Source organism: Pleurodeles waltl, chromosome 6 (genome assembly GCF_031143425.1).
Source record: "Pleurodeles waltl isolate 20211129_DDA chromosome 6, aPleWal1.hap1.20221129, whole genome shotgun sequence".
NCBI classification, from domain to species: Eukaryota; Metazoa; Chordata; class Amphibia; order Caudata; family Salamandridae; genus Pleurodeles; species Pleurodeles waltl.
The window spans coordinates 1,086,092,379-1,086,106,436 of record NC_090445.1 but is presented as its reverse complement, the minus strand read 5'-3'; the positions used below and the strand labels follow the sequence as shown (position 1 = coordinate 1,086,106,436).

The 14,058-nt window shown below is 48.0% G+C and overlaps 1 protein-coding gene across 1 annotated transcript; it reads right to left on the bottom strand.

The window, feature by feature from the left end:
- Positions 1 to 6,602: 6,602 nt before the first annotated feature.
- LOC138301733 (5-hydroxytryptamine receptor 6-like) lies at positions 6,603 to 13,668 on the bottom strand. The gene is made up of 2 exons (XM_069242242.1): positions 12,820 to 13,668; positions 6,603 to 7,019 (listed from the first exon to the last, which is right to left on the bottom strand). The coding sequence occupies exons 1-2, from the start codon at positions 13,540 to 13,542 to the stop codon at positions 6,603 to 6,605; spliced, it is 1,140 nt and encodes a 379-aa protein (XP_069098343.1). The 5' UTR covers positions 13,543 to 13,668.
- Positions 13,669 to 14,058: the final 390 nt, after the last annotated feature.

The window sequence follows — 14,058 nt, the reverse complement described above, 5'->3', positions numbered from 1 at the left end:
CCCTGCCCCTTCTCCCTCCCCTGAGTCACGACTGCTTGGTTTGCTTGTGTTTGGGTTCAGGGAGGACCTGGCCTGGCAAGTTGGGCTGAACTGTTCCTGTTGAAGCAGGGTCAAGAGTGATTTGCATGTGGCTGGAACCAAACTATGGTGCCATGGTGGGCAATAAATATGGGTTGGAATGCTCCCTGAGCATTTGCCAGTGGTTAGACAAATTGCAAGCATTCCTCCAATCACCTTTTGTTATTTGCTGTATTAGGTGGTCACTTTGCGGTTTCATGAGGGGTGGATCTCATACCTGCTCTTAAGTCACTATTCTGCCTCGCCTTAGAGGACTCCATAATGAGTGCACTGCTGGTGCAACACTTTTGATATGGGGGGAAAAAGTGATGTGACGGCAGCACAAGGGGATTGAATTAAGCTCCTCATTGCTACAAATAAACATCATAAGCATATTTGCTATTATGGGTCAACATTTTGTTCCTGTAAACCGCCTAATTTCTTTACAAAACAATATAATGTAATATGAACTGAACTTGTTTTACTCCCCTCCCCCATCTTTGTGCTCACGCTGACATGTTCACGTCAATCATTTCCCCCACGCCTCGATTCTCCTAGAACTCTTTCTCCTTGCCAATCTCCACTCTATTTCTATCTCACTTACTCCTCACATGACCACATCCGGCTGAGGCTGAGCTCTCCTGTCAGGCCCCCTCGCCAGCACTGGTCAGATGCTTTCGGGAAGCTAGCGGGAGCGATATTAGGACAGGTGTTGAATCTGGGATCGGAGTAAAGTAACATCGGGCTGACATCAGCTATTTGACATGGCTACAACTTTCTTTTCACTCTCTCGCTCCACTTCTCCCAGTCCCTCACTTTTTCCCTGGCTATCTCTACTTTCTCATTGCTTTAAATCAGTGGTTCCAAACCTGTTGTCCGAGGACCGCTGGGGATCCACGAAGCGTCCTTGGGGGGTCCACGACTGCTTAGAAATTTAAATAATATTAATAGATTAGGTCCCCAGCTTTCAGTATTGACTCAGTTGGGGGGGGGCTGGATTTGAATTATGATTCAGTGGGGGTCCTCGGGTCCCAGTAATGATAATGTTGGGGTCCTTAGAAGTCAAAAGGTTGGGAACCACTGCTTTAAATCTCTCTCTCTCTCTCTCTCTCTGCTACCTCTCCTTAATTTCCCCACACACTGGCAACACGCGGTTGAGGGTGCACCCGTCCTTGCTTACCTGTGCAGACTGTTGAATGCTACAAGCTTGGTAGTCGGTCAGTGGTGCTGTTTCACCTGAGGGGCCTGTCTCATGGCAGCCAAGAAATAGGGTTTGTCTTGAGTGAGAGGATTGTTTTAGGGTTGGGGTAGAGATTGTGGTCAGGCTAAAATTATGTTTAGAGACCAGGTTGGGGTTAATAATGGTTAAAGATGAGTTTCAGTCAAGAATGGCCCTTGAGTAGCAGTCAGATGATGGCACCTAAGTCGAACCGTGCAATCATGGCCCCCATGGATTATCCATGTTTTTCTTTTTTCCTTTTCCCCTAAATTTGGCGATTTCCTGGTGCACCTTGAGGGAAAGGCCAGAACTGGGTTGAGGTCAGCTTTTTCTTCCTTTCTCTCCTGTCTTTAGCTCTCTCTGTCTCTTTTGTTCTTTCATTCTCTCTCGCTCTCTCTTTGTTTCTGTCTTTCCCTCTTTGTCACTCGTTCTCTCGTCCCTTGCCCCTCTCCTACCGCAAAGACTGTGAGAGGATGTTGTGTGTCTCGAAGCACCCCCATCCTCTCACAACCACTCCCCTAAAACCCTCTACTGCTTTGGCTTGCCCCAGAAGTAGAAAAAACTGTCAGTGTTCTGCGCTACATGGAAAGAAGTTAAAATGCCTTTCCAATATATACCAAACTGTCCGTTTCATTCTCCCATTTTCAAGGGGTCGTCGTTGCCATGTGTTTTAGTTGTTGTTTTTTTTCCTGTTCCTAAATATACTCATTCGTTTTCTTCTTTTATAAACGTTATTACACCTTGTGGGGAATGGCTGTTGTCTCACTAACTTTTCACACCAATCTGCCTGCTGCAGGTTTCTAGGTCTGTGCAGGTAAACTAAGAGGCTGGCCACAGGAACAAGTTTCAGGTATTTGTATAAACGTCAGTGACGCCTCCGCCCACAGTGGTCTAGTCCATTTCACCGAAAGACACCTGCTATAGAAAGCTGTACATGTGCTAATAACTTGTCCGCATTGCTTTCCGTTTGGTAGAAAAGGGGGTCGTTGTGAGAGAGACTGACCCATCTCCTGAGATCCTCACATTTTCCTAGATTGAGTAAACTAAACAATGATATGGATTTCCAATAGGTTGGTACATAAGAGAACAGAGTGACAGAGACACAAGGAGGAATGACCAGCATAAGGCTAGTTCGCCCCTCTCAATCTAGGGGCACGGAGTACCTCTAATCCAAGGTTCTGGGCCTAATTAAAAGTTTAGGAACTCTGCCACAAATGTGGCAGATATCCCACCTGCCGTATTCCAAGTGTATTATAGCTAATTGCACTTCTAATAAGGCGGACGGGATACCCGTCATGCATGTGACCTAGTATCCCGTCTGCCGAACTCTAAATCGTGCCCTTTGTCTCGAATGTTGACTCCCCAGAGGGACAATTAATTTTTTTAGATTGGCCCCTCTCCTGCTTTCCAACTGGCTCCCATCTTAGTGCATAAAAAGCACTGTTTTGGGTAGTTTAAACACGTAAGATTTTTTTTTTTAAAACATACACGTAGGAAGTCCCAAACTACACCTACCCCGTCTCAATAGGTTCTCGATAGATGGCCATACCCTCAGCAGCTCAGCTGGCCACAGGCTCACAGAAAGGTGGATCACAGCTACCCAAACCGGATCACTTGGAAATGGCTTCCCATGAAGGCAAGTAATATCTGCAAACAAGATTGCAGTACCTGTCAAGCAGCTCACCCTGCTCCCCAGAAATAGCTGACACAGAAACTGACAATCCCAGGGGACCCAGGCCAACTCCAGAATGGAAATAATCTACTTCTCTGCATTCTGCAAAGACATCAAAACAAGCAGTGGTCAAAGTGAGCAGAATATGGGGGGCAAAATGGACCTATGCTTTTTTGACAGTTCCCCTACTTTTTCTGAAAGGACAACCGCCCCAGAACAGTTAATTTTCACTGTTAAAATGCTTCATTTGAATGGTATGGCAGGGAATCTACTGTGCTGTGAAACCAAGGGAGGGGCAGAGAGCTTAACAAGCCTTCTTGCCAGGGTGCCAGCTTGCCTGAAAGAATTATAAATGTGTCCAACTGGCTGATCTGCAAATATAAAGAGCTCTTGGATGCCGGTTTTGGCTTTAATTGATGGAATCACTTGAAGCTTTCTGATGTTACAGATTTAGGACCAGATATAAATTTTGGCGGAGGGGTTATTCCATCTCAACAGTGACAGATATCCCGTCCACGGAAATCTAAATCCCATTGTTTCCTATGGGATTTAGATTTCGGCAGACAGGATATCTAACACTGTAGTAATGGAATAACTATCCGCCGAAATCTAAATCAGGCCCTTAAATCTTTCGGATGACATTGCAAGGTAGTTAGTAGCTGGGCTGTGGAGAGTTGCTTTTAAAGGACAGTTGCAAAAACGCACTACATACAGTCTTGGTATTACTAAAATCTATATTTTGGAAGCACTATTTTATTTTAAACATGGTTGCGCATTTTATAACAGAGTTTCCTATCCGGTTTGTAATGAAAGTTTAAAATAATGATTACATATTCACAGACTGGGACCTCGTAGGAGTAAACATACACAAGGCACTATTTTCCACTGCACCAACCAGGACTTAATACAGTGGCTCTCTGGTTATTCACGGAGACCACCGCAGTGCAGTAACTGACAAAGGTTTCAAAATGCATAATAGTGCCTTTCCAAATGATTAGCTTAACTTGCACTTTTTTTTCATTTAAGGTGTGCCCTATTTTGTATGTTGTTACCTGAAGGTGAAATACAGAAAAAAGTGAGAGTATTTTGTTTCTTCAGCCACGCCTTTGCCCCGGCTCCATGCTCTCTCACCCTAACCCTATTGGGTGCAGCATCACAGTTTCCATGCTTTTTTAATGTACGTCGGCCCCTGCATCTGAGGGAAAAATGCTGTTCTGTAAAACACCAGGACAGCCTCGTCCTTGCACACCTTCAAATAAGAATTGAAAAGTGAGCTGTTCTAGAGCTGCATCTTGTAACATAGGGTTCATTCATGTGCCCCTTTCTATCAAGCTCTGGAATTTTTCACTATTGATAATACAAGTTACCTGGTTAATAACATTTATGTAAATCTCTTTGTTTATACATTGTTTGTTCACCTGTATTTTATGTGTAGCACCAGCACCACTATTTAATACTATGTTTATATTTGATGGTATACAGTTAGAATACCTGTATCATCAATCAATCAATGGTCTTGTAGAGCACAAGCTTGTCACCCGGGGGGTTTCTAGGCGCTGGAGGGATGCTGCAGGCCTCATCCAGCTGACAATGGCGGTCGAACAGCCAAGTTTTGAGCTGCTTTCTGAAGTCCTTCAGAGAAGGGGAGGTGCGCAGGTGGAGGAGGAGGTTGTTCCAGGACCTGGTGACAAGGTGGGAGAAGGAGCGAGCTCCGAAGTGATCGCGGAAAATGTGGGGGACGTGGGCCTGGCCGAGGGAGGCTGAGCAGAGTTCCCTGGTCAGTCGGTGGAATGTCAGGTGATTGCTGATATAGGCAAGTCTGGCGTTGTGGAGGGCCTTGTATGTAGGCGTGAGGAGCTTGGAAGGATCATCTTAGCTGGATGGGGAGCCAGTGGAGGGCCCTGACGTGGGGACTGATGCTGGTTTTTCTGGGGAGTTCGAGGACGGGTCTTGCTGCTGCATTCTTGATGGTCTGGAGGCGGTTAATGAGCAGTTTTGTGGTTCTGGCGTAGAGCATGTTGCTGTAGTTGAGTCAGCTGGAAATGAGGGCCTGGATGACTGGTTTCCTGGTGGAGCATGTGAAAGCAGGCAGATGAGATGGTGTTGAATTGTTGCTTTATGGTCAGTTGGGTATCCAGGATGATCCTAAGGTTGCATGCATGATCGTTGGGTGTTGGTGGGGAACCGAGGGTGGTGGGCCATCATGTATCATCCCAGGGGGAGGGCTTGTTCCCAAAGATGAGGATCTCTGTCTTGTCTGAGTTTAGCTTGAGGCAGTTGGTCCTCACCTAGGTGGTGATGTCGGTCATGGTGTTTTAGAAGTTGGCTCATGTGGTGGTGGTGTCGTCTGTGAGGGATAGGACGAACTGGGTGGCATTGGAGTAGGAGATGATGTTGAGTCTGTGGGTGCATGGTGACATCTGCCAGTGGAGTCATGTAGGTGTTAAAGAGGGTAGGGCTGAGGGAGGAGCCCTCGGGGATACCAGAGTTGATGTCTTTGAGTGCAGCAGAGAAGAAGGGAGGGAAGCGTATCCTCCTTGTTCGACCGGAGAGGAAGGAGGACATCGAGTGAAGTGCGTTGTCTTGGATGCCAATGCTGTGGAGTCGGTGATGAGAGTGTGGTGGGAGATGGTGTCGAAGACTGCCGATAAGTCAAGGAGGATGCGGGCCGCTGTTCCCCATAGGTCGAGGAGGCATCTGATGTTGTCAGTTGCTGTGATAAAGGTGGTCTTGCTGCTGTGTTTGGGCCGGAAGCCAGATTGGGATGGGTCAAGCATGTTGTTGTCTTCGAGGTAGTCCGTCAACTAGTGGTTGATGACCTTTTCCAAGACTTTGGCAGGGAACGGGAACAGCGAAATGGGGAGGTAGTTCTTAAGCTCGTTCGGGTTGACTGAGGATTTCTTGAGGAGGGTTTTGACCACAGAGTGCTTCAAGGCACCGGGGATGGTGGCTGTGGAGATGGAGTTGTTAAGGAGTTCTGTAAGGGAGGTTCCAATTACCTCTCTTCCTAGGTGGCAGAATTGGTGCAGCCATGGGTCCCGGGAGGATCTGGAGTGGATAGAGGTCATGATGGAGATGGTGTCTCCGATGGATAGCTGCTTCCATTCGGTGATCCGGTGGGACGGGGAGTGGTGGGTTGGGATGCAGGGGTGGTTGAGGTCGGTGGGCTGGGGGTCGAAGTTGCTGTAAATGTCGGCGATCTTGTGGTGAAAGTGGTCCAATAGCGTGTTGCAGAGAGCTTGGGAGGAGTGGATTGTGTTCTCTGTGGTGAAGGGGCAGGAAAATTCTCTGACTATGCTGAAGAGTTCACTGGCGTGGTTGGTGCTTGCTTCGATGTGGGAAAAGAGTGCTTCTTTCTTGGTCTCCCTGAGTCGGCGGGGGTATCTGTTGAGGACAGACCCAAAGGAGTCGAGGTTGGCAGGGTCTTTGCTGGAGGGCCAGTGTCTCTGTAGTTTCCTGCAGTGACGTTTGAGGGCTGAAGTTCTGGGGAGAACCATTTGCCTTGCTTGGTGGGCTTGCTGCTGGTGGTGCTCTTCAGGGGGACATTGATGGCGGCAGCTGAGGAGATCCCATTCGAGAAATTTTGAATGCGGCGTTCGAGGGTGCCCACAGGGATGGGTCTAGCTTCTCTGAGGGTGGCAATCCATAGTGTTTTCAGCACCTTTCTCCAGTTGCAGCGGGGAGGGTGATGGATCTCTTCAGGGCCTCAGGTAGTCCCTTGATGGTGAAGTGGACGATGTTGTGGTCAGTCCAAGTTACCTCAGTGGTGTGGGGGAACTTGGCTGTGTCGATGGTGGAGAAAATGGGGTCTAGTATGTGTCCTGTGCTGTGCATGCGGATGGTGACCAGATGAGAGAGGCTGATGATGCTCATGTTTTCCTGGAGTTTGGCTGAGTTGGCATTGTTCGGGTCTTCTAGGTGGAAGTTCAGGTCCTCCAGGAAGATGTAGTGGTTGGAGTTGATTGCAAGGGGGGCAAGGAAGTCTGGGATGGAGTTGCAGGAGCTGTAGTGGAGGCCAGGGGCTCTGTAGGCGAGGGTTCCTCTGATGGTGGTTTTGGCACCAGGTTTGATCTGGAAATTGAGGTGTTCCATGACTGGTGTTGTGACTGGAACTCCCTCCCCACCAACCTACGCAAGACCCAGGACCTCCTGACCTTCAGGAAGCGCCTCAAGACCTGGCTCTTTAAGCAGTAGCACCCTCCCCCCCAATACCCCCCAGCGCCTTGAGACCCTACCGGGTGAGTAGCGTGCTCAACAAATGTATTGATTGATTGATTGATTGTGTCGTGATATAAGGTGGTGCAGTAGAGGGAGTTCTTGTGGATGATGGTGATGCCTCTGCATTGTCTGTTAGGGTGGTCGCAGTGGATCATCTTATATCCAGGGGGTGTAGTGGTGCCGATGTCTGGTGCAGATGCAGAATGAGACACGTTTCTGTGATAAACATTATGTTGGGTGCAAGGGTGGTGATGGTGTCTCAGATTTCTATGGTGTGCTTGCAGATGGATTGGACGTTGTGTAGTATGCAGTGGAGTTGAAGTTTGTGGCCGGGGGTCTGCTGGGGGAGGGGTCCTGGCACTGAACCTAGTCCAGGCACAGACAGGCACAGACGGACTTGCTTTTGGCGCGCCCGCTGTGAGGTCACACAAAAACTTCCATTAAGTAGGTCCTGGGGGAGGGGCAACGGGGCGGGAGGTTGCAGAGTGGGGAAAAGAGCGGGACTTGGGAGGGCCTGGCAGGGGCAAAAATAGAGCGGGACTCGAGCAGAGGAAGCAGGGGCGCCTGAAGTAAAGTTAAGTTAGGAGGCAGCAGCCAGGGGGCGGGAGGTAGCAGTAGCACTGTATAACGATTAGCAGCAGGGTCAGGGGAGCTGGGGGGGCTGCTAAATGGGGTCACACTGTCACTGCCATTAAGTAAGTCCTAGTGGGGGCAGGAGGGGTGCTGAGCGGGAAAAAACAGTGGGACAGGGGGGCCCTGGCAGGGGCAAAAAAAAGAGCAGGAAGTGCGCAGGGTAGGCAGGAGGCCTGAAGCAAATGTAGGTTAGGAGGCAGCAGCCAGTGGGGCAGAGGTAGAAGTGGCACTGTAACTGCAGGCGCAGTATGGTGTTTCTTAGCAGTGTCGGGGGAGATGGGGGGGCGGCTCAATGGGGTCACGCAACGACTGCCATTAAGTGAGTCCTGGGGGAGGTGGGGATGGGAGAGGTGCAGAGTGGGAAAAAACAGCACGCTGCGGGGGCCTGGCAAGGGCAAAAAAGAGGGGGAAGAGCGCAGGGTAGGCGGGTGGGCCCGAAGCAAAGCTAAGTTAGGAGGCAGCAGCCAGGAGGCAGAGGTAGCAGTGGCACTATAACTGCAAGTGCTGTATAGCGCTTAGCAGCAGTATCAGGGGAGCTTGGAGAGCCTGCTCATATTCTAAATATCCCTAAGCTATAAAGGGCAAGATTTAAAATAAAATATTTTTTTTTCAGAAACCCAAAGTTTTTCTTAGGTGTCTGTGCTGCAAGTGCCAGGCCACAAAATATACCAAGGTCGTCTTGAGTTCACCTTAAGCTTCACTCTCCAGAACCCTATATTGCATTCTTTTCTCATAAGCTCTTTGTCATACATTGTGCTTGCTTTCTCAATGTTTTCATATTGTTATCTTCCCTCTTCTTTCTGCCGTGAGGAAAAGTCTTAAATGAAAAATAAGTCCTAGTCCCTAAAAATGTGTGCTGGTTCCCACAACCTGCAACCACTGACACAAAATCGGTACTGTTGTAGCAGTCACCCTGGAAACTTACAACATCTGGCTTTTTATGCAGGAATCTTCTAATCTTCTACCTGAGTGTCTTCATGTATTTTTTATGCAGCAATCATTCATGGAACCTGAAAGCTGTAAACGGATTTGGTAAACAATGCTCTGGCAGCACTGAGTCTGGTCTACGCTTTAAAAAACTGCTAATAAAAAAATGAACAGCAGAGTCACGGTTATTGCTAAATGAAGGTATAAGGCTGGGGATAACCTAATAATAATTATCAGGGCTTTAGGATAAGGTAGGTTAGCTTTCATTTTAGATCAACTCATTTGAAGTGTATTTAATTTAGTAACTGACAATAATTTGAGTATGGCAAGACATGTAACTATATTAATATGGATTCATTGTTGGAGATTGTGTTGCCGTTTTTTAATTTAATATAATATGATAAGTTTTAGTGATAGGGTTAGGTCAGGATTAGGGTCAAGGTTAATTTCAGGGTTGACGGTCATGGTTAACATTAGGTGTTAAAGTTGGAGGGCTGGATTTATCATTATTTCACCCAATGCAGAAAGACAACTTGCTGCGCTGCATGAAAGGCAGAGGGCAGGAATGTGCCATATTTACTATAGCCTTAGAACCCGCCGTAGCGGGCTCTACCGGCTATTAAAAGCCCGCTCCCCGCGTTAAATGCCCGAGCCGAAGGCGAGGGCATTTAACAAGGGAGAGGGACTTTAATAGCCGGTAGAGCCCGCTACGGCGGGTTCTAAGGCTATTAGAACATTCTGCCACTCAGGGCAGAATGTTCTTTTTAAAAAAAAAATGTTCACGGAGCCCGAGGGGATTAAAATCCCCTCGGGCTCCGTGAGGCTTTGTTCACAGCTGTTGCTGTGAACAAAGCGAACATTGGAATGTTGGCGCTGCGGGCTTTTACCGGCCAGTAAAAGCCCACAGCACTCCATTGTTTTCAATGGAGCTACCAACATTCCAATGTTCTAATAACATATAGTGCACTCCCACTCTCTGGCTGCACTGGTGCACAATCTCTTGCCCAGCACCAATGCCTTGCGCCATGTTGCAAGCGTGCCTGGATTGTAGGTAGGATTAGTTTTGTGCAGGAAAGTACGTGCACAACGAACATTCCTCTGAGGTGTTTTCCTCTTTCTAAGTGTGCTGCAGATGGCATCACTCTTAGAAAGAGGAAGTAACACGTAGAAATAAAGATATTTCTCCTTGCTGCACCTACCAGGAAGGTGTAGGATTTTCACACATTCCCAAGTTTACCAGTCTTGGAGAATCTAGAAATGCGGCATCATCCATGGGTGGGTGCATAGGAACTTCCACACACCGTCCATGAAATGCCTTCAGAGGGCAGAGTAGCGTGAGGCAGCAACTTGCGCTGCCTTGCGTTACTCCAGATTTACCAAGAAACACAGGGACAGGCAAGGTGGCGTTATGTTGCTTGATAAATCTCACTAAAGGATTGCGTTGCCCTTGTGACAGCTTGTGGGAGGCAAGGGCAATGCAACCCCTTGCAATATCTGGCAAGGGGTTGCCAAGGGTGTCAAGTTAATGGTAAGAAGAAGATTAGAGGTCAAAGTATTGATCCGTGACCTGAGTTTGAAAGTTGATAGAATCACAGAAGAATTATAGGGGTTCGACCTAGTGGTAGATAGAAGTGGTGGTGGTCCAATGGGCTCCTCCTGGAAAAAAGTACTAGAATTAGTCATGAGGTTGGGTTCAGGGTCATGGTTAGAGATCATATCACAGTGAGGATTAGATGTAAAGTTTCCTTTAAGGATGGATTGGTGGATGTGGGCTATTAGGTTTTAATATAGCCTTAGAACCCTCCGTAGCGGGCTCTATCGGCTATTAAAGGCCCGCTCCCCGCGTTAAATGCCCGAGGCGAAGGCAAGGGCATTTAACAAGGGAGAGGGACTTTAATAGCCGGTAGAGCCCGCTACAGCGGGTTCTAAGGCTATTAGAACATTCTGCCACTCAGGGCAGAATGTTCTATTAAAAAAAAAAATGTTCACGGAGCCCGAGGGGATTAAAATCCCCTCGGGCTCCGTGAGGCTTTGTTCACAGCTGTTGCTGTGAACAAAGCGAACATTGGAATGTTGGTGCTGCGGGCTTTTACCGGCCAGTAAAAGCCCACAGCACTCCATTGTTTTCAATGGAGCTACCAACATTCCAATGTTCTAATAAAGGTGAACTTACTCTCTCTCTCCCTCTATCCCATTCTCAACTCTCTCTTCACCTCTCTTCTGTCTCTCTTTCTTTTCCTATCATTTTGTCTCCCACCTGCAGCACTTAATTTGAGTCGCTGGTTGCAGATGGAGGCCAGCGGCACTCACTTTTGGGGATTGACAATTATTTTTCCTCACCAGTCGTTGACTTAGACCAAAGGAGAGAACAAGAGAAAAATTGGAAAGAAGGAAGAAGACAAAGATGGGGAAATAGTTACAAAGAGTAGGGAATAAAAAGAACCTGCAAGCGTGAGATAAAGAAACAGGGAGTGTTCCGTGGTGGTTGAAAGAGGCAAGAGGTGGAATCCAAACTATGAAGCCTTGGTATTCAGCTGCCGTGACATTTTGCTGTGCCAGCCACTGGCTTCTGAGAAATCTTTGGGCACTGGCACTTATTTCTTTTACAAATTAAGGGCCGGATTTAGATATTGGCAGATGGGTTACTCCTGCCTCTTTCTTTTAGTTCTCCCTGTACTCTCGCATTCATTCTCTATTGCTCTCTAACTGACTGTTGCTCTCTCTCCTCTTCCACTCTCACTCTCTGTCCCTCTCTCAATTAATCCGTTCTCTTTTCTCCCTGGCTTTTCTGACCACATCCGCCTCAGAGCAGATACCCTCTTCACCTGCCTGCGGTCTTCCCTGCTGCTGCCCATGTCTCAAGTCAGTGCTAAAACTTGCACTCCCTGCTTGCAAATGCCCCCAATTTTACAGTTAGGGTTACATTTAGGATTACATATATGGACATGAAGTGGTTACTTATTACCTGTGTGGCCTCTTCCACACTGCTGACCATGCCTGTGGTTAAGGTTGCCACCTTCATCATGGGGGCAGCAGGGTAAGAGTTATAGTTGTGGTTGATCTTGGCATTGAGGTTGGATCACAAATTGGGGCATATTTAAGAGCGCCTTGCACCGCCTTAGCATTATTTTTTTATGGTAAGGTGGCCTTTTCCCACAACATATTTACAAAGTGGTGCAATGCATGTATTGCAACATTTTGTAACCCCTTGTGCCACATTATGCCTGCACCAGGCATTATGTATGCAAGGGGGGCGTTCAGTCGCTAGGAGGCCTGCAAAAATGGCACAGTAAAATTTAATAGATTTCACTGCGCCATTTTTGGCATCATTTTTAACGCCAGCTCAGAGCAGGCATTAAAATGACGCACCCATATAAACTTATGGGCCTCCTTTCACTTTGCTACACTAGCATCCCAAAACATTTTTTACGCTAGTGTAGCAAAGCACCACAATTGCGTCACAAATTATGATGCTATTGTACTAATGACCGCCATGGTGTGCCGTATTATAAATACGGCATTAGCTCTGATGCTCCACTTTTTCTTAAGTATGGGCCATAGAGTTTGTGCTAGGTTTACATTTAGGATCATTGTTACAAGTGCGGTTAGGGTAAGGATTACAAAAATGTACTATGGTTATAATTGGTAGTACCTTTAACTTTACAATCAGAATTAAAGTTAGAGTTTTTGTTGATGTTGGGACTATCACCTAATGTTAGGATTTAAATACATTTAAGTACAGTCATATATCTTGAGTATGGGCTCCTCCTTTTCACTGCTGACCATGTTTGTAGTTATCATTGTCACATGCTTGACCTGCATTTTGGTTAGGGTTGGGTAAGGTTTTGATAGGGGAGGGTTTTGTTAGGGTTTGGTAAGGTGGTCAAGTTAGGAGTCACAAATAGGATTTGGGTCATGTTTGCAATTAGGATCAAGGTTAGAAGTAGGATTAGCGTTAGAGTTACTATTAGTTTGCGTGTTACGATTAGGGTTGGAGAGAGTATTTGGTTCGTTTTGAGATTATGAAATAATACAATGGTTTAAGTGAATATAAGGCACATTGGCATTTCTTGAATATCAATTTCCATCTTACCTGTGTGGGCTCCTCGCCATTGGTGGCCATGTTGGCGGTCAGTGCTGCCACCTGCATTGCTTGCTTCCTGGCGGCCAGCAGAATGCGGCTGTAGGTGAAGGAGATGCCCACAGATGGCAGAAAGAAAGTCAAGCATGATGCCACCAAGGCATAAGGCAAGCTTACCAGAAGGCGGCACTGGTCCTGCCCCCGAAGCAGCGTGTTATTGGCAGGTCGAACATCGAACTCCAGCTCATGCCAGTCCATGGTGATGGGCAGGAAGGATGCCAGGGCGGCCAGGCTCCAGGCAGCCAGGATGAGGCCTAAAGCGCGGCAAGGGCCCATGCGTAGCTTGTACTGCAGGGGGCACAGGATGAGCAAGTAGCGGTCCAGGCTGATGGCACACAGGTTGAGGATGGAGGCGCTGCAGCACATTACGTCAAAAGAGTGCCAGATGGAGCAGAAAGGCTGCTCCAGTACCCAGCGGCCGTACAATTGGTTCAGCATAGCGGGCGGCATCACCACCAGCCCCACCAGCAGGTCGGCGGCAAAGAGTGACACGAGGAAGAAGTTGGACGTGTTCCTGAGGGAGCGCTGAGTGAGGATGAGCACAATAAGCAGCGAGTTCCCGGCCGTGGTGAGGACGATGATGAAGCAGAGGAAGGCCGCCAGCCAGCGGCTGCCCCCAAGGGCGCTCCTCTCCTCCGCCCCAGCACTGCTGTTCCGCCCCAGGTGTTGTTCCATTGGAGGCTCTGGGTTGTGGCTGGGCAAACAAGCCTTAGGGGTGGCCCTGGAGTCTTGTGCAGAGAGGTGGGCAAATGCCCTGATACTTTTGGGCTCTCTCCGCTGACAATACTCCTGCCCCACTCCTCTCCCTTATTGCCCCGCCCTCTTCTCGCTTTGCTGTCTTTCTTATTGTAAACTTTTCTGGGTTTCTTTTACCGCCCCTCTCCCTTTATCTGCCTCTAGTTCCCTCTAGCTCCCCCCTCTCTGGTGCTTACATTCCCTCACAGCCCCCAATTTCACATTACATCCTTTTTAATCTCTCCTCCACATGTCTTCTTTCGCTCTTTATTTTTCCTTTCTACCCCTTCCATCTCCCTCCGTCTGCTTGCTGCCGTCCCCTTGTTACTCTCTTGTCCTTCTCTCTTCTCGTCTCTCTCCCCTGTTTTCCTGCTCTCTCTCCCACTTTTTCTTCAGCTCATTGTCCCTCCCCCATGGTCCATTGTGCCCTTGTTCGTTCTTTCTACCCATTCTTGC

Excerpts from the sequence above, each read along its gene's own strand:
- LOC138301733 (XM_069242242.1), bottom strand. The coding sequence starts at position 13,542 with ATGGAACAACACCTGGGGCGGAACAGCAGTGCTGGGGCGGAGGAGAGG. Across the intron at positions 7,020-12,819 it reads ATGGCGAGGAGCCCACACAG|ATCAAACCTGGTGCCAAAAC; the intron begins GTAAGATGGAAA and ends CTCAATTTCCAG.